Source organism: Schistocerca piceifrons, chromosome 7, assembly GCF_021461385.2.
Source record: "Schistocerca piceifrons isolate TAMUIC-IGC-003096 chromosome 7, iqSchPice1.1, whole genome shotgun sequence".
Classification (NCBI taxonomy): domain Eukaryota; kingdom Metazoa; phylum Arthropoda; class Insecta; order Orthoptera; family Acrididae; genus Schistocerca; species Schistocerca piceifrons.
In genome coordinates this window covers 571,440,232-571,454,541 of record NC_060144.1, presented here as the reverse complement: position 1 = coordinate 571,454,541, position 14,310 = coordinate 571,440,232, and the positions used below count along the sequence as shown (strand labels likewise).

General features: G+C 42.1%; 1 protein-coding gene across 1 annotated transcript in view; it reads left to right on the top strand.

The window, feature by feature from the left end:
• The window catches only part of LOC124804732 (hemocyte protein-glutamine gamma-glutamyltransferase-like), a 383,610-nt gene that overhangs the window by 297,387 nt on the left and 71,913 nt on the right, over positions 1 to 14,310 (top strand). Inside the window, exon 11 of the mRNA XM_047265026.1 lies at positions 12,254 to 12,377. Within this exon, the coding sequence (XP_047120982.1) occupies positions 12,254 to 12,377 (124 nt within the window). The remainder of the gene's footprint in view (positions 1 to 12,253; positions 12,378 to 14,310) is intronic.

Below are 14,310 nucleotides of genomic sequence, written 5' to 3'. Positions count from 1 at the left end.
TCGTTCAGACCAAGCTGGTGGAATCACATCTTCAAAATCGTTCCAGAAATCTAGCGGATGGATATTTTTATCTGGATCGAACCGCAAGAACTGCCGACACCCGATAAAAGCGGCGTTTGCAGCTACAACTTGTTGTACATTACCATTACCAGAAGTTACTGAAGCTACTTTACTCTCAATGTTAGCAATGTTAGTACTTATATTTTCTACTTTCATTTCAACATTATCTACTCTTTGTACAATATGAGTAGTGTCAGTTTTGATTGCTTCTACTTCTGCTTGACATATGTTTACTTTTATATTAACATCTTTAAATTTATCTGAGCACAGTTCAGACTCCGCCTCGATCTTTTCTGTTAACTTGTGCTCCAGCTTCGCATCTTCCATTTGGAAGTCTTTGCGAACCTCAGCAACTTCGGATTTAACTGTTTTATACATTTCAGAAAACTGTTGAGCAACCTTTTTCTTAATATCCTCATGATTGCAATCAATTTTACAATTCAAACTGTCTAGATCCTCTTTCAACTTATTGCAACCAGCCTTGAAAGTATCGTCCATTACCTCCAATCGTTTATTAAAATTTGTTTGGCTGGCCACAATTTCAGACTTTAATTCAACATTGCTGGCAGCTATTGCTTGTAATATAACATTTAAATCAACAGCCCCAGCATCTTTGGGTTGCTCACGAGCTGGCTTTTTATCACACCCAGGTGACGAAAAACTAGCTCCAATACCAGAATCATCAAAACTACATGAAACTTCTGATTGATTAGTCATATCCAATTGCTCCTTCTTAAACTCTACCATCTCTGATGACTGTTTCATTTTTAATTCATCAGAGAAACTATCATCCCATAAATTTACAATTTCTACTTTCCGCTTTACTACAGAGGTCTCTATTATTGAATTATTGCCCCTTCCCACACTACTGTCAGGAGACAATACTTCATTTTTCACTTTAACATTACTACTTTCATGCATATTTACACTTGAACCGTTTTCTGGACTTACAGTTCCATCAACAGACGTAGGTTCTGATTTAAGTTTAACCTCAGCTTCTTTTGACGGTTCCATCGCCGACAGTTTTTTTTAGTGCAGGTTAGTAAAATTTTTAACAGCTTTTCACTTAACTTAGTTCCTTCTGCACGACGTATGGCGTTGCCGGCGCGGCGTACCAGGATTCCTGATGCGACGTGGCACGTTGAACTGCAGACGGCTCTCCGACGGCTGTTGTGTGTTAGCGTGGCCCGCAAATGCAGGCGCTGCGCCGGCTGCTCCAGTGGACGACTGCGGTGCGGCGAGACTGGCTTCTCGCGATGCCGGCAGCACCGCCAGACTCAGTGCCAGCTCCGTCAATCCAGATGCGTTGTTAATACAATTGCGTCGTCCACATACACACGTAACACATTCACTGTTCTATACTCAGTTGCGTGTCGCATTTCACTCGCGAATCCGAATAGTTAAAAATCACTTTCACTTAGTTGATTTCCCGGCCGATGCACCATATGTGGGGCGGCGGATGTAAGTTTGTAAAAAGTATTTGTAGACTGTAGAAACACTTCCCGGCCGATGCACCATATGTGGGGCGGCGGATGAGTTTGTTATAATAATTAATCTGTAGAAACATTTCCCGGCCGATGCGCCATATGTGGGGCGGCGGATGTAAGTTTGTAAAAATAAATGAAATTGCTGTAGAAATGCTGCGTGTTGAATCAGTTTCTAGCTTTTAGAATGTTGTTATTGCTGTCTTTTGCCGTTCTCAACACTGGCTCTCTATTTACTCCGTGACCCCCAGAAAGTGATTTAATAAAACTTGGAGCCAGTAAATAGATATCCTAGTGCCCACTTTACCTGAGAATGTTCTTATAGCTGCAGCTTATAGCTCTGAGGAATTAGGAGATTGTCCGGGATTTCTAATCAAAAACAGTTTTCCAAAATAGTTGAGTATATTCTGAAATTCACTGATAAACAACACAAGTATCCCTACAACCTAACTAACAGAACAGTTCAGAGTCTAATGCGCTGATGCAACTATAAATGTCCGAATCAAATGTTAAAAAGAATGCTCGCCATAATTTGATGAAAATATTTCATCAAACGCCACGCTGAATATTTAGTAGAATGTCTGTCCCGCGACGGCACGTGAAAAATTACGACAATACGCAAACTGAAGCTAGATAATGAAAATCATTCCAGAATTAACACTTCACATGAAATGTTTTCATGGTTCCGCATATCTCTAGTAACTTAATACGGCACCCGAGGCGGTTTGCAGCAGATACACTGATGCGACGCGACTACCGACACAGATGGCGTGTCATTCAGCGTCTGGAGAGAACTGGGGCCTTTCTTCCTCGCGCAGTGTTCTTATATATGAAGCCGCGGTGCGGACGGCTGAGGGAACGCCTGATTAAATCCGCTCTCCCGACTAGCCGCTGGGCTAGTAACGCACCACTTCAAGTTACATAATAATTTATAGCTTCTTTGGCTGATGGCCGAAGAAGCTCTTAATTTAAACGTGCATTCAGCACGCAGGTAAGTATTGATAATAAAATTTTGACGTGGCTAAGTTAAATACTTTAGGCGAGAGAATTAATTTAATTGCCCTGCACGCACTAGATGAGCTCTGAACTGGCCCTGTTGAGATCCGCTATCGCTATAATTTTATAGGTATTAAAAAGAAACTTTACACATCTTCATAATCATAGCGGACCTCCAACCTATTTAAATCTAAACATCCTAGCCTTATTTACTAGCCTACTTAATCTATCTTGCTTCCTTCAGTTTTGAGACGAAAACCAGAAAATCATGAATTTCCACTAAAGTCTTAATTTGTGAAATCCAAAGTACTGTTTTTATCAAATCATTATGAAAGATGAATCTAAATATAAATTTTGAAGTCTGTAGCTCTTTTCTGTTGCGCCAATGATTTTTCCAGAAAAACGTCCAAATCTCGGAAATGGCTGAAGTTATCGAACTGATATTTAACACACATTAATTTAGTATTATTTCTGACATGCTAGAAAAGTTTTAGTTCATTTGCTTGATTTTTAAGGTATTGCGCAACATTTATGACGTCAGAGCTAGTTACAGCAGACTGGCTGGCACATAATGGAAACTGATGTGAATTTACTACAGCGTGAGTAGGCTGCTTCCCTACACCCTCCATGAAAAACACGACCACACCATAACACCACCGCCTCCGAATTTTACTGTTGGCACTTCACACGCTGGCAGATGACGTTCGCCGGGCATTCGCCATACCCACACCCTGCCATCGGATCGCCACATTGTGTACCGTGATTCGTCATTCCACACAACGTTTTTTCACTGTTCAATCGTCCAACGTCTACGCTCCTTACACCAAGCGAGGCGTCGTTTGGCATTTACCGGCGTGATTTGTGGTTTATGAGCAGCCGCTCGACCATGAAATCCAAGTTTTCTCACCTTCCGCCTAACTGCCATAGTACTTGCAGTGGATCCTGATGCATTTTGGAATTCCTGTGTGACGGTCTGGATAGATTTCTGCCTATTACACATTACGACCCTCTTCAACTGCCGGTGGTCTCTGTCAGTCAACAGACGAGGTCGGGCTGTACGCTTTTGTGCTTTGCGTGTCCCTTCACGCTTCCACTTCACTATCACATCGAAAACAGTGGACCTAGGAATGTTTAGGAGTGTGGAAATCTCGCGTACAGACGTATGGCACAAGCGACAACCAATCACCTGACCACGTTCGAAGTCCGTGAGTTCCGCGGAGGGCCCCATTCTGCTCTCTCACGATGTCTAATGACTGCTGAGATTTCTAATACGGAGTATCTGGCAGTAGGTGGCAGCACAATGCGCCTAATATGAAAGAGTATGTTTTCGGGGGTGTCCGGATACTTTTGATCACATAGTGTAGTTGTGCTTTTCGTTTGTCATAAGTATAGTGGGATGGCACATCGTTGGTCATAAGTGTTCGAGCACGACTATCTTCCAAACACAGAATGAATTAAGCTGAGAGTGTGGCCAGAATTTTCTAAACGCCCCTGAACGTTTTCAGAATTGAAATAGACTGGCTGACCGTTTTCTAAATGAAAATCTGAGTGTATAAGAGTATGGTGTCGTTCGTGAATAGAGACACCCGGTATCCACCATACTGCTTCCTAGATACTAAAATAGCGACCTGGTATTTGATCGCCTCGCCACGAACAGCACTCTAAAAACCGAATGTCGCCTGCTCGCTTCCCTTATTCACGTATTTGAGATGTATTTGATAGTAGTATCCGGCATTCAACTAGTGTGTATGGTACTACCCAGCGATCGTCTAGTGCAACAGATTCGCCACGCATATTAACTTTAGCATTGAAACTACCATCTTGAGGAGCCCAGCGGATACCCGTTCTCATCAGTAACATTTTCACGAGTAAACAGTGAGAAGTGTGAAGTCATTCACATGAATGCTAGAAGGAATCCGTTAAACTTCGGTTACTCGATAAATCAATCTAATCTACTGGCCGTAAATGCAACTAAATACCTGTTGTTGTTGTTGTTGTTGTGGTCTTCAGTCCTGAGACTGGTTTGATGCAGCTCTCCATGCTACTCTATCCTGTGCAAGCTTTTTCATCGCCCAGTACCTATTGCAACCTACATCCTTCTGAATCTGTTTAGTGTATTCATCTCTTGGTCTCCCTCTACGATTTTTACCCTCCACGCTGCCCTCCAATACTAAATTGGTGATCCCTTGATGCCTCAGAACATGTCCTACCAACCGATCCCTTCTTCTGGTCAAGTTGTGCCACAAACTTCTCTTCTCCCCAATCCTATTCAATACTTCCTCATTAGTTACGTGATCTACCCATCTAATCTTCAGCATTCTTCTGTAGCACCACATTTCGAAAGCTTCTATTCTCTTCTTGTCCAAACTATTTATCGTCCATGTTTCACTTCCATACATGGCTACACTCCATACGAATACTTTCAGAAATGACTTCCTGACACTTAAATCAATACTGGATGTTAACAAATTTCTCTTCTTCAGAAACGCTTTCCTTGCCATTGCCATTCTACATTTTATATCCTCTCTACTTCGACCATCATCAGTTATTTTGCTCCTCAAATAGCAAAACTCCTTTACTACTTTAAGTGTCTCATTTCCTAATCTAATTCCCTCAGCATCACCCGACTTAATTAGACTACATTCCATTGTCCTTGTTTTGCTTTTGTTGATGTTCATCTTATATCCTCCTTTCAAGACACTGTCCATTCCATTCAACTGCTCTTCCAAGTCCTTTGCTGTCTCTGACAGAATTACAATGTCATCGGCGAACCTCAAAGTTTTTATTTCTTCTCCATGAATTTTAATACCTACTCCGAATTTTTCTTTTGTTTCCTTTACTGCTTGCTCAATATACAGATTAAACAACATCGGGGAGAGGCTACAACCCTGTCTTACTCCCTTCCCAACCACTGCTTCCCTTTCATGTCCCTCGACTCTTATAACTGCCATCTGGTTTCTGTACAAATTGTAAATAGCCTTTCGCTCCCTGTATTTTACCCCTGTCACCTTTAGAATTTGAAAGAGAGTATTCTAGTCAACATTGTCAAAAGCTTTCTCTAAGTCTACAAATGCTAGAAACGTAGGTTTGCCTTTCCTTAATCTTTCTTCTAAGATAAGTCGTAAGGTCAGTATTGCCTCACGTGTTCCAGTGTTTCTACGGAATCCAAACTGATCTTCCCCGGGGTTGGCCTCTACCAGTTTTTCCATTCGTCTGTAAAGAATTCGTGTTAGTATTTTGCAGCTGTGACTTATTAAGCTGATAGTTCGGTAATTTTCACATCTGTCAACACCTGCTTTCTTTGGGATTGGAATTATTATATTCTTCTTGAAGTCTGAGGGTATTTCGCCTGTTTCATACATCTTGCTCACCAGATGGTAGAGTTTTGTCAGGACTGGCTCTCCCACGGCCGTCAGTAGTTCCAATGGAGTATTGTCTACTCCGGGGGCCTTGTTTCGACTCAGGTCTTTCAGTGCTCTGTCAAACTCTTCACGCAGTATCATATCTCCCATTTCATCATCATCTACATCCTCTTCCATTTCCATAATATTGTCCTCAAGTACATCGCCCTTGTATAGACACTCTATATACTCCTTCCACCTTTCTGCTTTCCCTTCTTTGCTTAGAACTGGGTTTCCATCTGAGCTCTTGATATTCATACAAGTGGTTCTCTTATCTCCAAAGGTCTCTTTAATTTTCCTGTAGGCGGTATCTATCTTACCCCTAGTGAGATAGGCCTCTACATCCTTACATTTGTCCTCTAGCTATCCCTGCTTAGCCATTTTGCACTTCCTGTCGATCTCATTTTTGAGACGTTTGTATTCCTTTTTGCCTGCTTCATTTACTGCATTTTTATATTTTCTCCTTTCATCAATTAAATTCAATATTTCTTCTGTTACCCAAGGATTTCTGTTAGCCCTCGTCTTTTTACCTACTTGATCCTCTGCTGCCTTCACTACTTCATCCCTCAAAGCTACCCATTCTTCTTCTACTGTATTTATTTCCCCCATTCCTGTCAATTGCTCCCTTATGCTCTCCCTGAATCTCTGTACAACCTCCGGTTCTTTTAGTTTATCCAGGTCCCATCTCCTTAAATTCCCACCTTTTTGCAGTTTCTTCAGTTTTAATCTACAGGTCATAACCAGTAGATTGTGGTCAGAGTCCACATCTGCCCCTGGAAATGTCTTACAATTTAAAACCTGGTTCCTAAATCTCTGTCTTACCATTATATAATCTGTCTGATACCTTTTAGTATCTCCAGGGTTCTTCCATGTATACAACCTTCTTTCATGATTCTTAAACCAAGTGTTAGTTATGATTATGTTGTGCTCTGTGCAAAATTCAACCAGGCGGCTTCCTCTTTCATTTCTGTCTCCCAATCCATATTCACCTATTATGTTTCCTTCTCTCCCATTTCCTACACTCGAATTCCAGTCACCCATGACTATAAAATTTTCGTCTCCCTTCACAATCTGAATAATTTCTTTTATTTCATCATACATTTCTTCAATTTCTTCGTCATCTGCAGAGCTAGTTGGCATATAAACTTGTACTACTGTAGTAGGTGTGGGCTTCGTATCTATCTTGGCCACAATAATGCGTTCACTATGCTGTTTGTAGTAGCTTACCCGCATTCCTATTTTCCTATTCATTATTAAACCTACTCCTGCATTACCCCTATTTGATTTTGTGTTTATAACCCTGTAGTCACCTGACCAGAAGTCTTGTTCCTCCTGCCACCGAACTTCACTAATTCCCACTATATCTAACTTCAACCTATCCATTTCCCTTTTTAAATTTTCTAACCTGCCTGCCCGATTAAGGGATCTGACATTCCACGCTCCGATCCGTAGAACGCCAGTTTTCTTTCTCCTGATAACTAAATACCTAGGAATTACAATTACGAACAATTTAAATTGGAAAGAACACATAGAAAATGTTGTGGGAAGCCAAACCAAAATCGTGTATTATTGGCGGAGCACTTAGAGATTTATTAAAGAGACTACCTACAGCGCGCTTGTCCGTCCTCTTTTGGAGTACTGCTGTGCTGTGTCAGATCCTTACCAACTGAGTACATCGAGGAAGTTCAAAGAACAGCAGCACGTTTTGTATTATGGCGAAATAGGGGAGAGAGTGTCACGGACATGACACAGGATTTGGGATGGACAACAATAAAACAAAGGCATTTTTCTTTGCGATGGAATCCTCTCACGAAATTTCAATCAAAATTTTTCTCCTCCGAATTCGAAAATATTTTGTTGACGTCGACCTACGTAGGGAGGAACCATCATCGCAATAAAATAAAGGAAATCAGAGCTGGCACTGAAAGATATAGGTGTTCGTTTTTTCCGGGCGCTGTTAGAGATTCGAATAATAGAGAACTACTGTGAAGGTGGCTCGATGAACACTCTGCCAGGCACTTAAGTGTGATTTGCCCCGAGTATCCATGTAGATGTAGATGTAGAGTGTTGCCCAAGGAGGGCAAGTTCCTGAGTTCGAATCCCGGTTCGATACACAGTTTTAATTTGCTACGATGTTTCAAAAAGAAACATGTCGCCGCCAACCTAACACTACACAAACTCATGTAAATCAGCCCCTCTAATAAAAATAGTTTTCATATTGCTGTCGAAAAAATAAACTCAATGTTGTAATCTACATCTGTCCGTGCTGATTGAAATTTCCTACTGCGGAATAATCACATTTATTTCCGAAGAGTCCACCAGCTGCCTCTAAAAGTTCTTTAGTGCCTGCTGTGTACCGCATTTAGTAGAGATTTTATTATATTCTTACACAGGATGAAGAAGAACTCCACCGACAGACTTTCCGAGGTTGTCCACGGATACCTTCTGAGTATATTGGTATCAGAGACCGAAGGTATCCCGAGGCTCGTTACATAGTTATTGTATTTAAAAATTTCGTTTGGTTCCTTGTCCAAATTAGCTGTGTATCTGTATAGCACTGAAAATGTTGCACAGTAGTGCGAATATCGGCAGTAGCGTTGTTTGTCTTGTTTATATTCGTTCGCAGTATATATATATATATATATATATATATATATATATATATATATATATATATATATATATATATATACACGCCGTTATGATCAGACCGTGGAAGAAGAAGGTCATTGCTGTGGTGCTGCAGAGAAAATTACAGAGCCCTAAAAAGGATGTCTAGTCCGAAGTCCGCAAGTGGCATACATATTGTCGCAGAAGAAGCCGAGTAACGCAGTCACCGTAGTGTAGTGGTTATCATACTAGGTTGTTACACGGAGGGTCGTGAGTTCAAAACGCCGGCACGGTAGCTGAGGGTGTTCGGTCAGAGGGCTGTGTGCTCTCTGTAATAAAAAAACTGAGTCAAGGCATCAACGATCAACTTGAAGGGTTGTCTTGTCACGTCTGCCCAAACCAAACTCAACGAACTATATCGAACAAAATGAAAAACAAACAAAAATTCACCTGAACTGAAAAATTTTAATTTATATATTCGGTTCGAGTACATTCTAGCAGTATCCACAAATGGCAAGAATAATTGTACTGGAATGTTCTGCAGCCGCATATGCAGTTTTATGTGTTCTGGCCGGAGGCAGTTCGCTCAGCGCTCTTGTATGTGCAAGTGCTGCATAAACCTTCGTTAAGTGAAGTTAGTGCTAGTCATTCATCTACTTACACCTTCCTCTATGTGACAATATTACATACAGGGTGGTCCATTGATAGTGACCGAGCCAAATATCTCACGAAATAAGCGTCAAACGAAAAAACTGCAAAGAACGAAACTCATCTAGATTGAAGGAGGAAACCAGATGGGGCTATGGTTGGCCCGCTAGTTGGCGCTGCCATAGGTCAAACGGATATCAACTGCGTTTTTTTAAATAGGAACCCCCATTTTTTATTACATATTCGTGTAGTACGTAAAGAAATATGAATGTTTTAGTCGGACCACTTTTTTCGCTTTGTGGTAGGTGACGCTGTAATAGTCGCAAACGTGTAAGTACGTGGTATCATGTAACTTTCCGCCAGTGCGGACGGTATTTTCTTCGTGATACATTACCCGTGTTAAAATGGACCGTTTACCAAGTGCGGAAAACGTCGATATCGTGTTGATGTATGGCTGTTATGATCAAAATGCCCAACGGGCGTGTGCTATGTATGCTGCTCGGTATCCTGGACGACATCATCCAAGTGTCCGGACCGTTCGCCAGATAGTTACGTTATTTAAGGAAACAGGAAGTGTTCAGCCACACGTGAAACGTCAACCACGACCTGCAACAAATGGTGATCCCCAAGTAGGTGTTTAAGCTGCTGTCGCGGCTAATACGGACATCAGTAGCAGACAAATTGCACGAGAATCGGGAATCTCAAAAACGTCGGTGTTGAGAATGCTACATCAACATCGATTGCACCCGTAACATATTTCTATGCACCAGGTATTAGGCAACTACTTTGAACGTCGTGTACAGTTCTGCCACTGGGCACAAAAGAAATTACGGGACGATGAGAGATTTTTTGCACGCGTTCTATTTAGCGATGAAGCGTCATTCACCAACAGCCGTAACGTAAACCGGCATAATGTGCACTATTCGGCAACGCAAAATCCACGATGGCTGCGACAAGTGGAACATCAGCGACCTTGGTGGGTTAACATATGATGCGGCATTATGGGAGGAAGGGTAATTAGACCCCTTATCGATGGTAATCTAAATGGATCAATGTATGCTGATTTGCTACGTAATGTTCTACCGATGTTACTACAAGATGTTTCACTGCATTACAGAAAGGCGATGTACTTCCAACACGATGGATGTCCGGCACATAGCTCGCGTGCGGTTGAGCGGTATTGAATAGCATATTTCATGACAGGTGGATTGGTCGTCGAAGCACCATACCATGGCCAGCACGTTCACCGAATCTGACGTCCCCGGATTTCTTTCTGTGGGGAAAGTTGAAGGATATTTGCCATCGTGATCCACCGACAACGCCTGACAACGTGCGTCAGCGCATTGTCAATGCATGTGCGAACATTACGGGAGACGAACTACTCGCTGTTGAGAGGAATGTCGTTACACGTATGGCCAAATGCATTGAGGTTGACGGACATCATTATGAGCATTTATTGCATTAATGTGGTATTTACAATTAATCACGCTGTAACAGCATGCGTTCTCAGAAATGATAAGTTCACAAAGGTACATGTATCACATTGGAACAACCGAAATAAAATGACCAACGTACCTACGTTCTGTATTTTAATTTAAAAACCTACCTGTTGCTATAAAATTGTGAGCCATATGTTTGTGACTATTACAGCGTCATCTATCACAAAGCGAAAAAAGTGGTCCAACTAAAACATTCATATTTCTTTACGTACTACACGAATATGTAATAAAAAATGGGGGTTCCTATTTAAAAAAAAACCAGCTGATATCCGTTTGACCTACGGCAGCGTCATCGAGCGGGCCAACCATACCGCCATCTGGTTTCCCCCTTCGAGCTAGACAAGTTTCGTTCTTTGTAGTTTTTTCGTTTGACGCTTGTTTCTTGAGATATTTGGCCCGTTCACGAACAATGGACCACCCTGTATAGTATGGACATATGTCTCTCTGTTCTTTACATTTCCTCAGTCGCAGTCTTGAGGATCTTCAACCTTTGACAAAAATCATTAAAATAATGTCATTAAAATAAAAACGTTGACCTTGAGCTTGCTACGACGTTAGTAACATATGAGATTTTGCACCTCGTGAGTGCGATGGCTGTGTAGGCTTATGTTATTATATATAACGGATTTTATTGTATATTTGGTATGGAGGGATTGACATGAAAAATGTATGTGAGATGTATAGTGACAATGTTCAAAAAATGGTTCAAATGGTTCTTAGCACTATGGGGCTTAACATCTGAGGTCATCAGTTCCCTAGAACTTAGAACTACTTAAAGCTATCTAACCTAAGGACATCACACACATCCATGCCCGAGGAAGGATTCGAAGCTGCGACCGTAGCGGTCACGCGGTTCCAGACTGAAGCGCCTAGAACCGCGCGGCCACATCGGCCGGCAGTGATAATGTTCAAGAGATGGGTAGATGGTACAGGTTGGTAGGGTTGCTGTTGTTGGGAGCCGGTGGTCTGGAGTTTTAATTTGCAACGTAGAATAGGCTTCAGTTGAGAGGCCTGTTAGATTTCATGGATGATTTCATGGTCGGGGGGGAGTTGAAATTACCTTATAATGGACCATTTAATGCGTGCGTGTGTTTGTGTGTGGAGATACCATGGAGGTGGGGAGAGATGACAGAAGCGCGCCAGCAAGAGGTTACAGTCATTTTTTTACAGGTGATGTAGGGCTGAAGAACCTCCTCCAGTTGTTTGAGGAGATGTAGTAGCTTCATCAGTTGGTTTACGATAGTAAACAGATGCCTCAAGCCCGGCAGCAAGCGTGGTGTTCAAAGATTTTCGTGGAGCAGTAAGGTACAGGAGGAACGGGAATAGGTACAAAATTTTCGAAGGTGGCGGTGTGATGGGTGTTAAGATTTGAAGACGTTCAAACTGTTGGTAATTACTCGTCATGTTCATCCAGGTAGTAGTTTGACTGAGTTTAGTCTCTTGTGGGCTATCTTTCGTCCATTGTGGTTTAGTATTGTAATCAGGTGAATTTAAAGGTCACGTTCTCAGTTTGTAGTTGACGAGAAACTGTGCAGAGCTGTGTTGTCGCCCGCAGAACCACGCGAGCGTCCAGCGGCGGGTGCGCGCAGTGCTGACGGCGTCCAGCGTGTACTACACGGGAGTGAAGGCCAACCTCATCAAGAAGGACGCCGGCGACTTCACCATACAGCCCAGCGCCAGTGAGTATCGCGGCGAGCGAGGCTGCGAGTCCAAGCTGTCGCAGCGCGCGCCACTTCAGTCAGTAGGCGGCTCTGACGTTTAGTCTCTCTCTCTCTACATACGCTTTGCCTCGAGAACCGGTGGGCGGTGATAACAACTCATCTGTTCCATGCTGCGGTCTGGTGACACTTCCATGGAGACGCAGCATTATTCATTGTCGTCCGCACCAACACTTTGTAATGCTTGGCAACATGGAAAGTGTCTGCCCCCACTCTGCTGTCAAGCATCACTAGATCACCCCCCACCCACCTCCACCCCTACCAATCTATCCTTTTCTCTCTCTCTCTCTCTATCTCTCTCCCTCTCTCCTGTGTGTGTGTGCGTCTGTGTGTGTGTGTGTGTGTGTGTGTGTGTGTGTGTGTGTGTGTGTGTTGTAACACTCTGCGCTACTGCACACGATACTCATTAAAGCCTGTACTATGGTAAGTTAACCGGCTTCACCTTATAAGAAAGGATTTTTGGTATAGATATTGAACGCGTGTACCTGAATGGAGGCAAATCAGACTTACACCCACTCAGTAATAACAATGATACGTCAAACAATTCCGAAGTGCAACTACACATTAGGACGGACAAGAAACAACACAGAAGATGCTACCAATTTGTTAATAAAACGGTCGCCAGCCTAATTAGGCATTAACTGAGTTTCTTCCCTGTACAAGTTTATGTACGTGCATGCAAAACAACACGTAATAACACTGCATAATATGGTAAATTTTAGAACCAGAAAATCTACTGAACTGATAATTTCACTTTCCGTACTAATATGGATAAACCATAAATACATAACATTACACTATAATGTTTACTACAAAACTTCGTACTGTCCATTGATCTGATTGAAATCGGGCATAGGTTACCCTAGAAATAGCACTTTCGAAACACACACGATGTCAATTTTGATAAAGGTAAAACACTGCTAAATTTTGGTTTTATATTGACTTTAACTTTGCTGGTCAAATCAGTTCAGCACACTTCAGAATTCAAATGAATAAGAAAGAAGGGGGGGGGCCTTAAACTGTTATGATCACTGTATTGAAAATTTTGATTATTGAAATCATTAAGTGCTCAAAATTTCCAATATATGAGTTACTACTCTTTTTATCTTATTTCCTGCTCATTTAAATATCATTATATCTGCCTCAAAATAATTAAACTTCATTACTAAACCAATTTCAAAATTATCTTCCAGCTTTGTCAGACCTTTGTTATTTACCTATAGATTCATTAACAACAAAGTTCTTTAAACATCATTCTAACTTAGCTAGGTCTGCAGGTAATTATTAATCATATAAACTTTAAATCTTCATCTCGGGACACTCGGATTGCACAACATGTGGAAAGGACCCTGTCTAGGTTAGTTGTGAGGATGATTAAATGGACAGTTCTGGTAAAATTTAAGTTATTATTGAATAGTATGGAACAAAAGTAACACTGGTCCACACGAATACAGTACTAAAAGTTTCAGCCTGTTTGTATCGATGTGGCGGTTGGCGGGCGGCGAGATGGCGAGGCACAGGGCACACATACAATCACAGCTATGGCTCTTGATGTATCGGCACTTTACTTCTTCTTAGCGTCGCAATACTTTTCCGTTTAGTGGCTATGGAATATTGCCATCCTGTATAGGCGTCGGAAACGGCACATCCGAGGCTCAACGAAATCACGTTTTCCAGGAGAGCCTCCTCGATCCAGAACGTGTTGCTCAGACCAATGCCCATCTCCGACTACTACTGCTGAGCCCATTATGCCGTGCAGCGCCCGTGTGCATTTTCCCGCGCTCGCCTGCCATCCACCTTTTACCGCTCCCCTACAGACAGGGTATTCACCCGAGGTTTTGCATCCTACATATCCTAATACATTGCCTACGTATGGACCAGACGCACAATTACA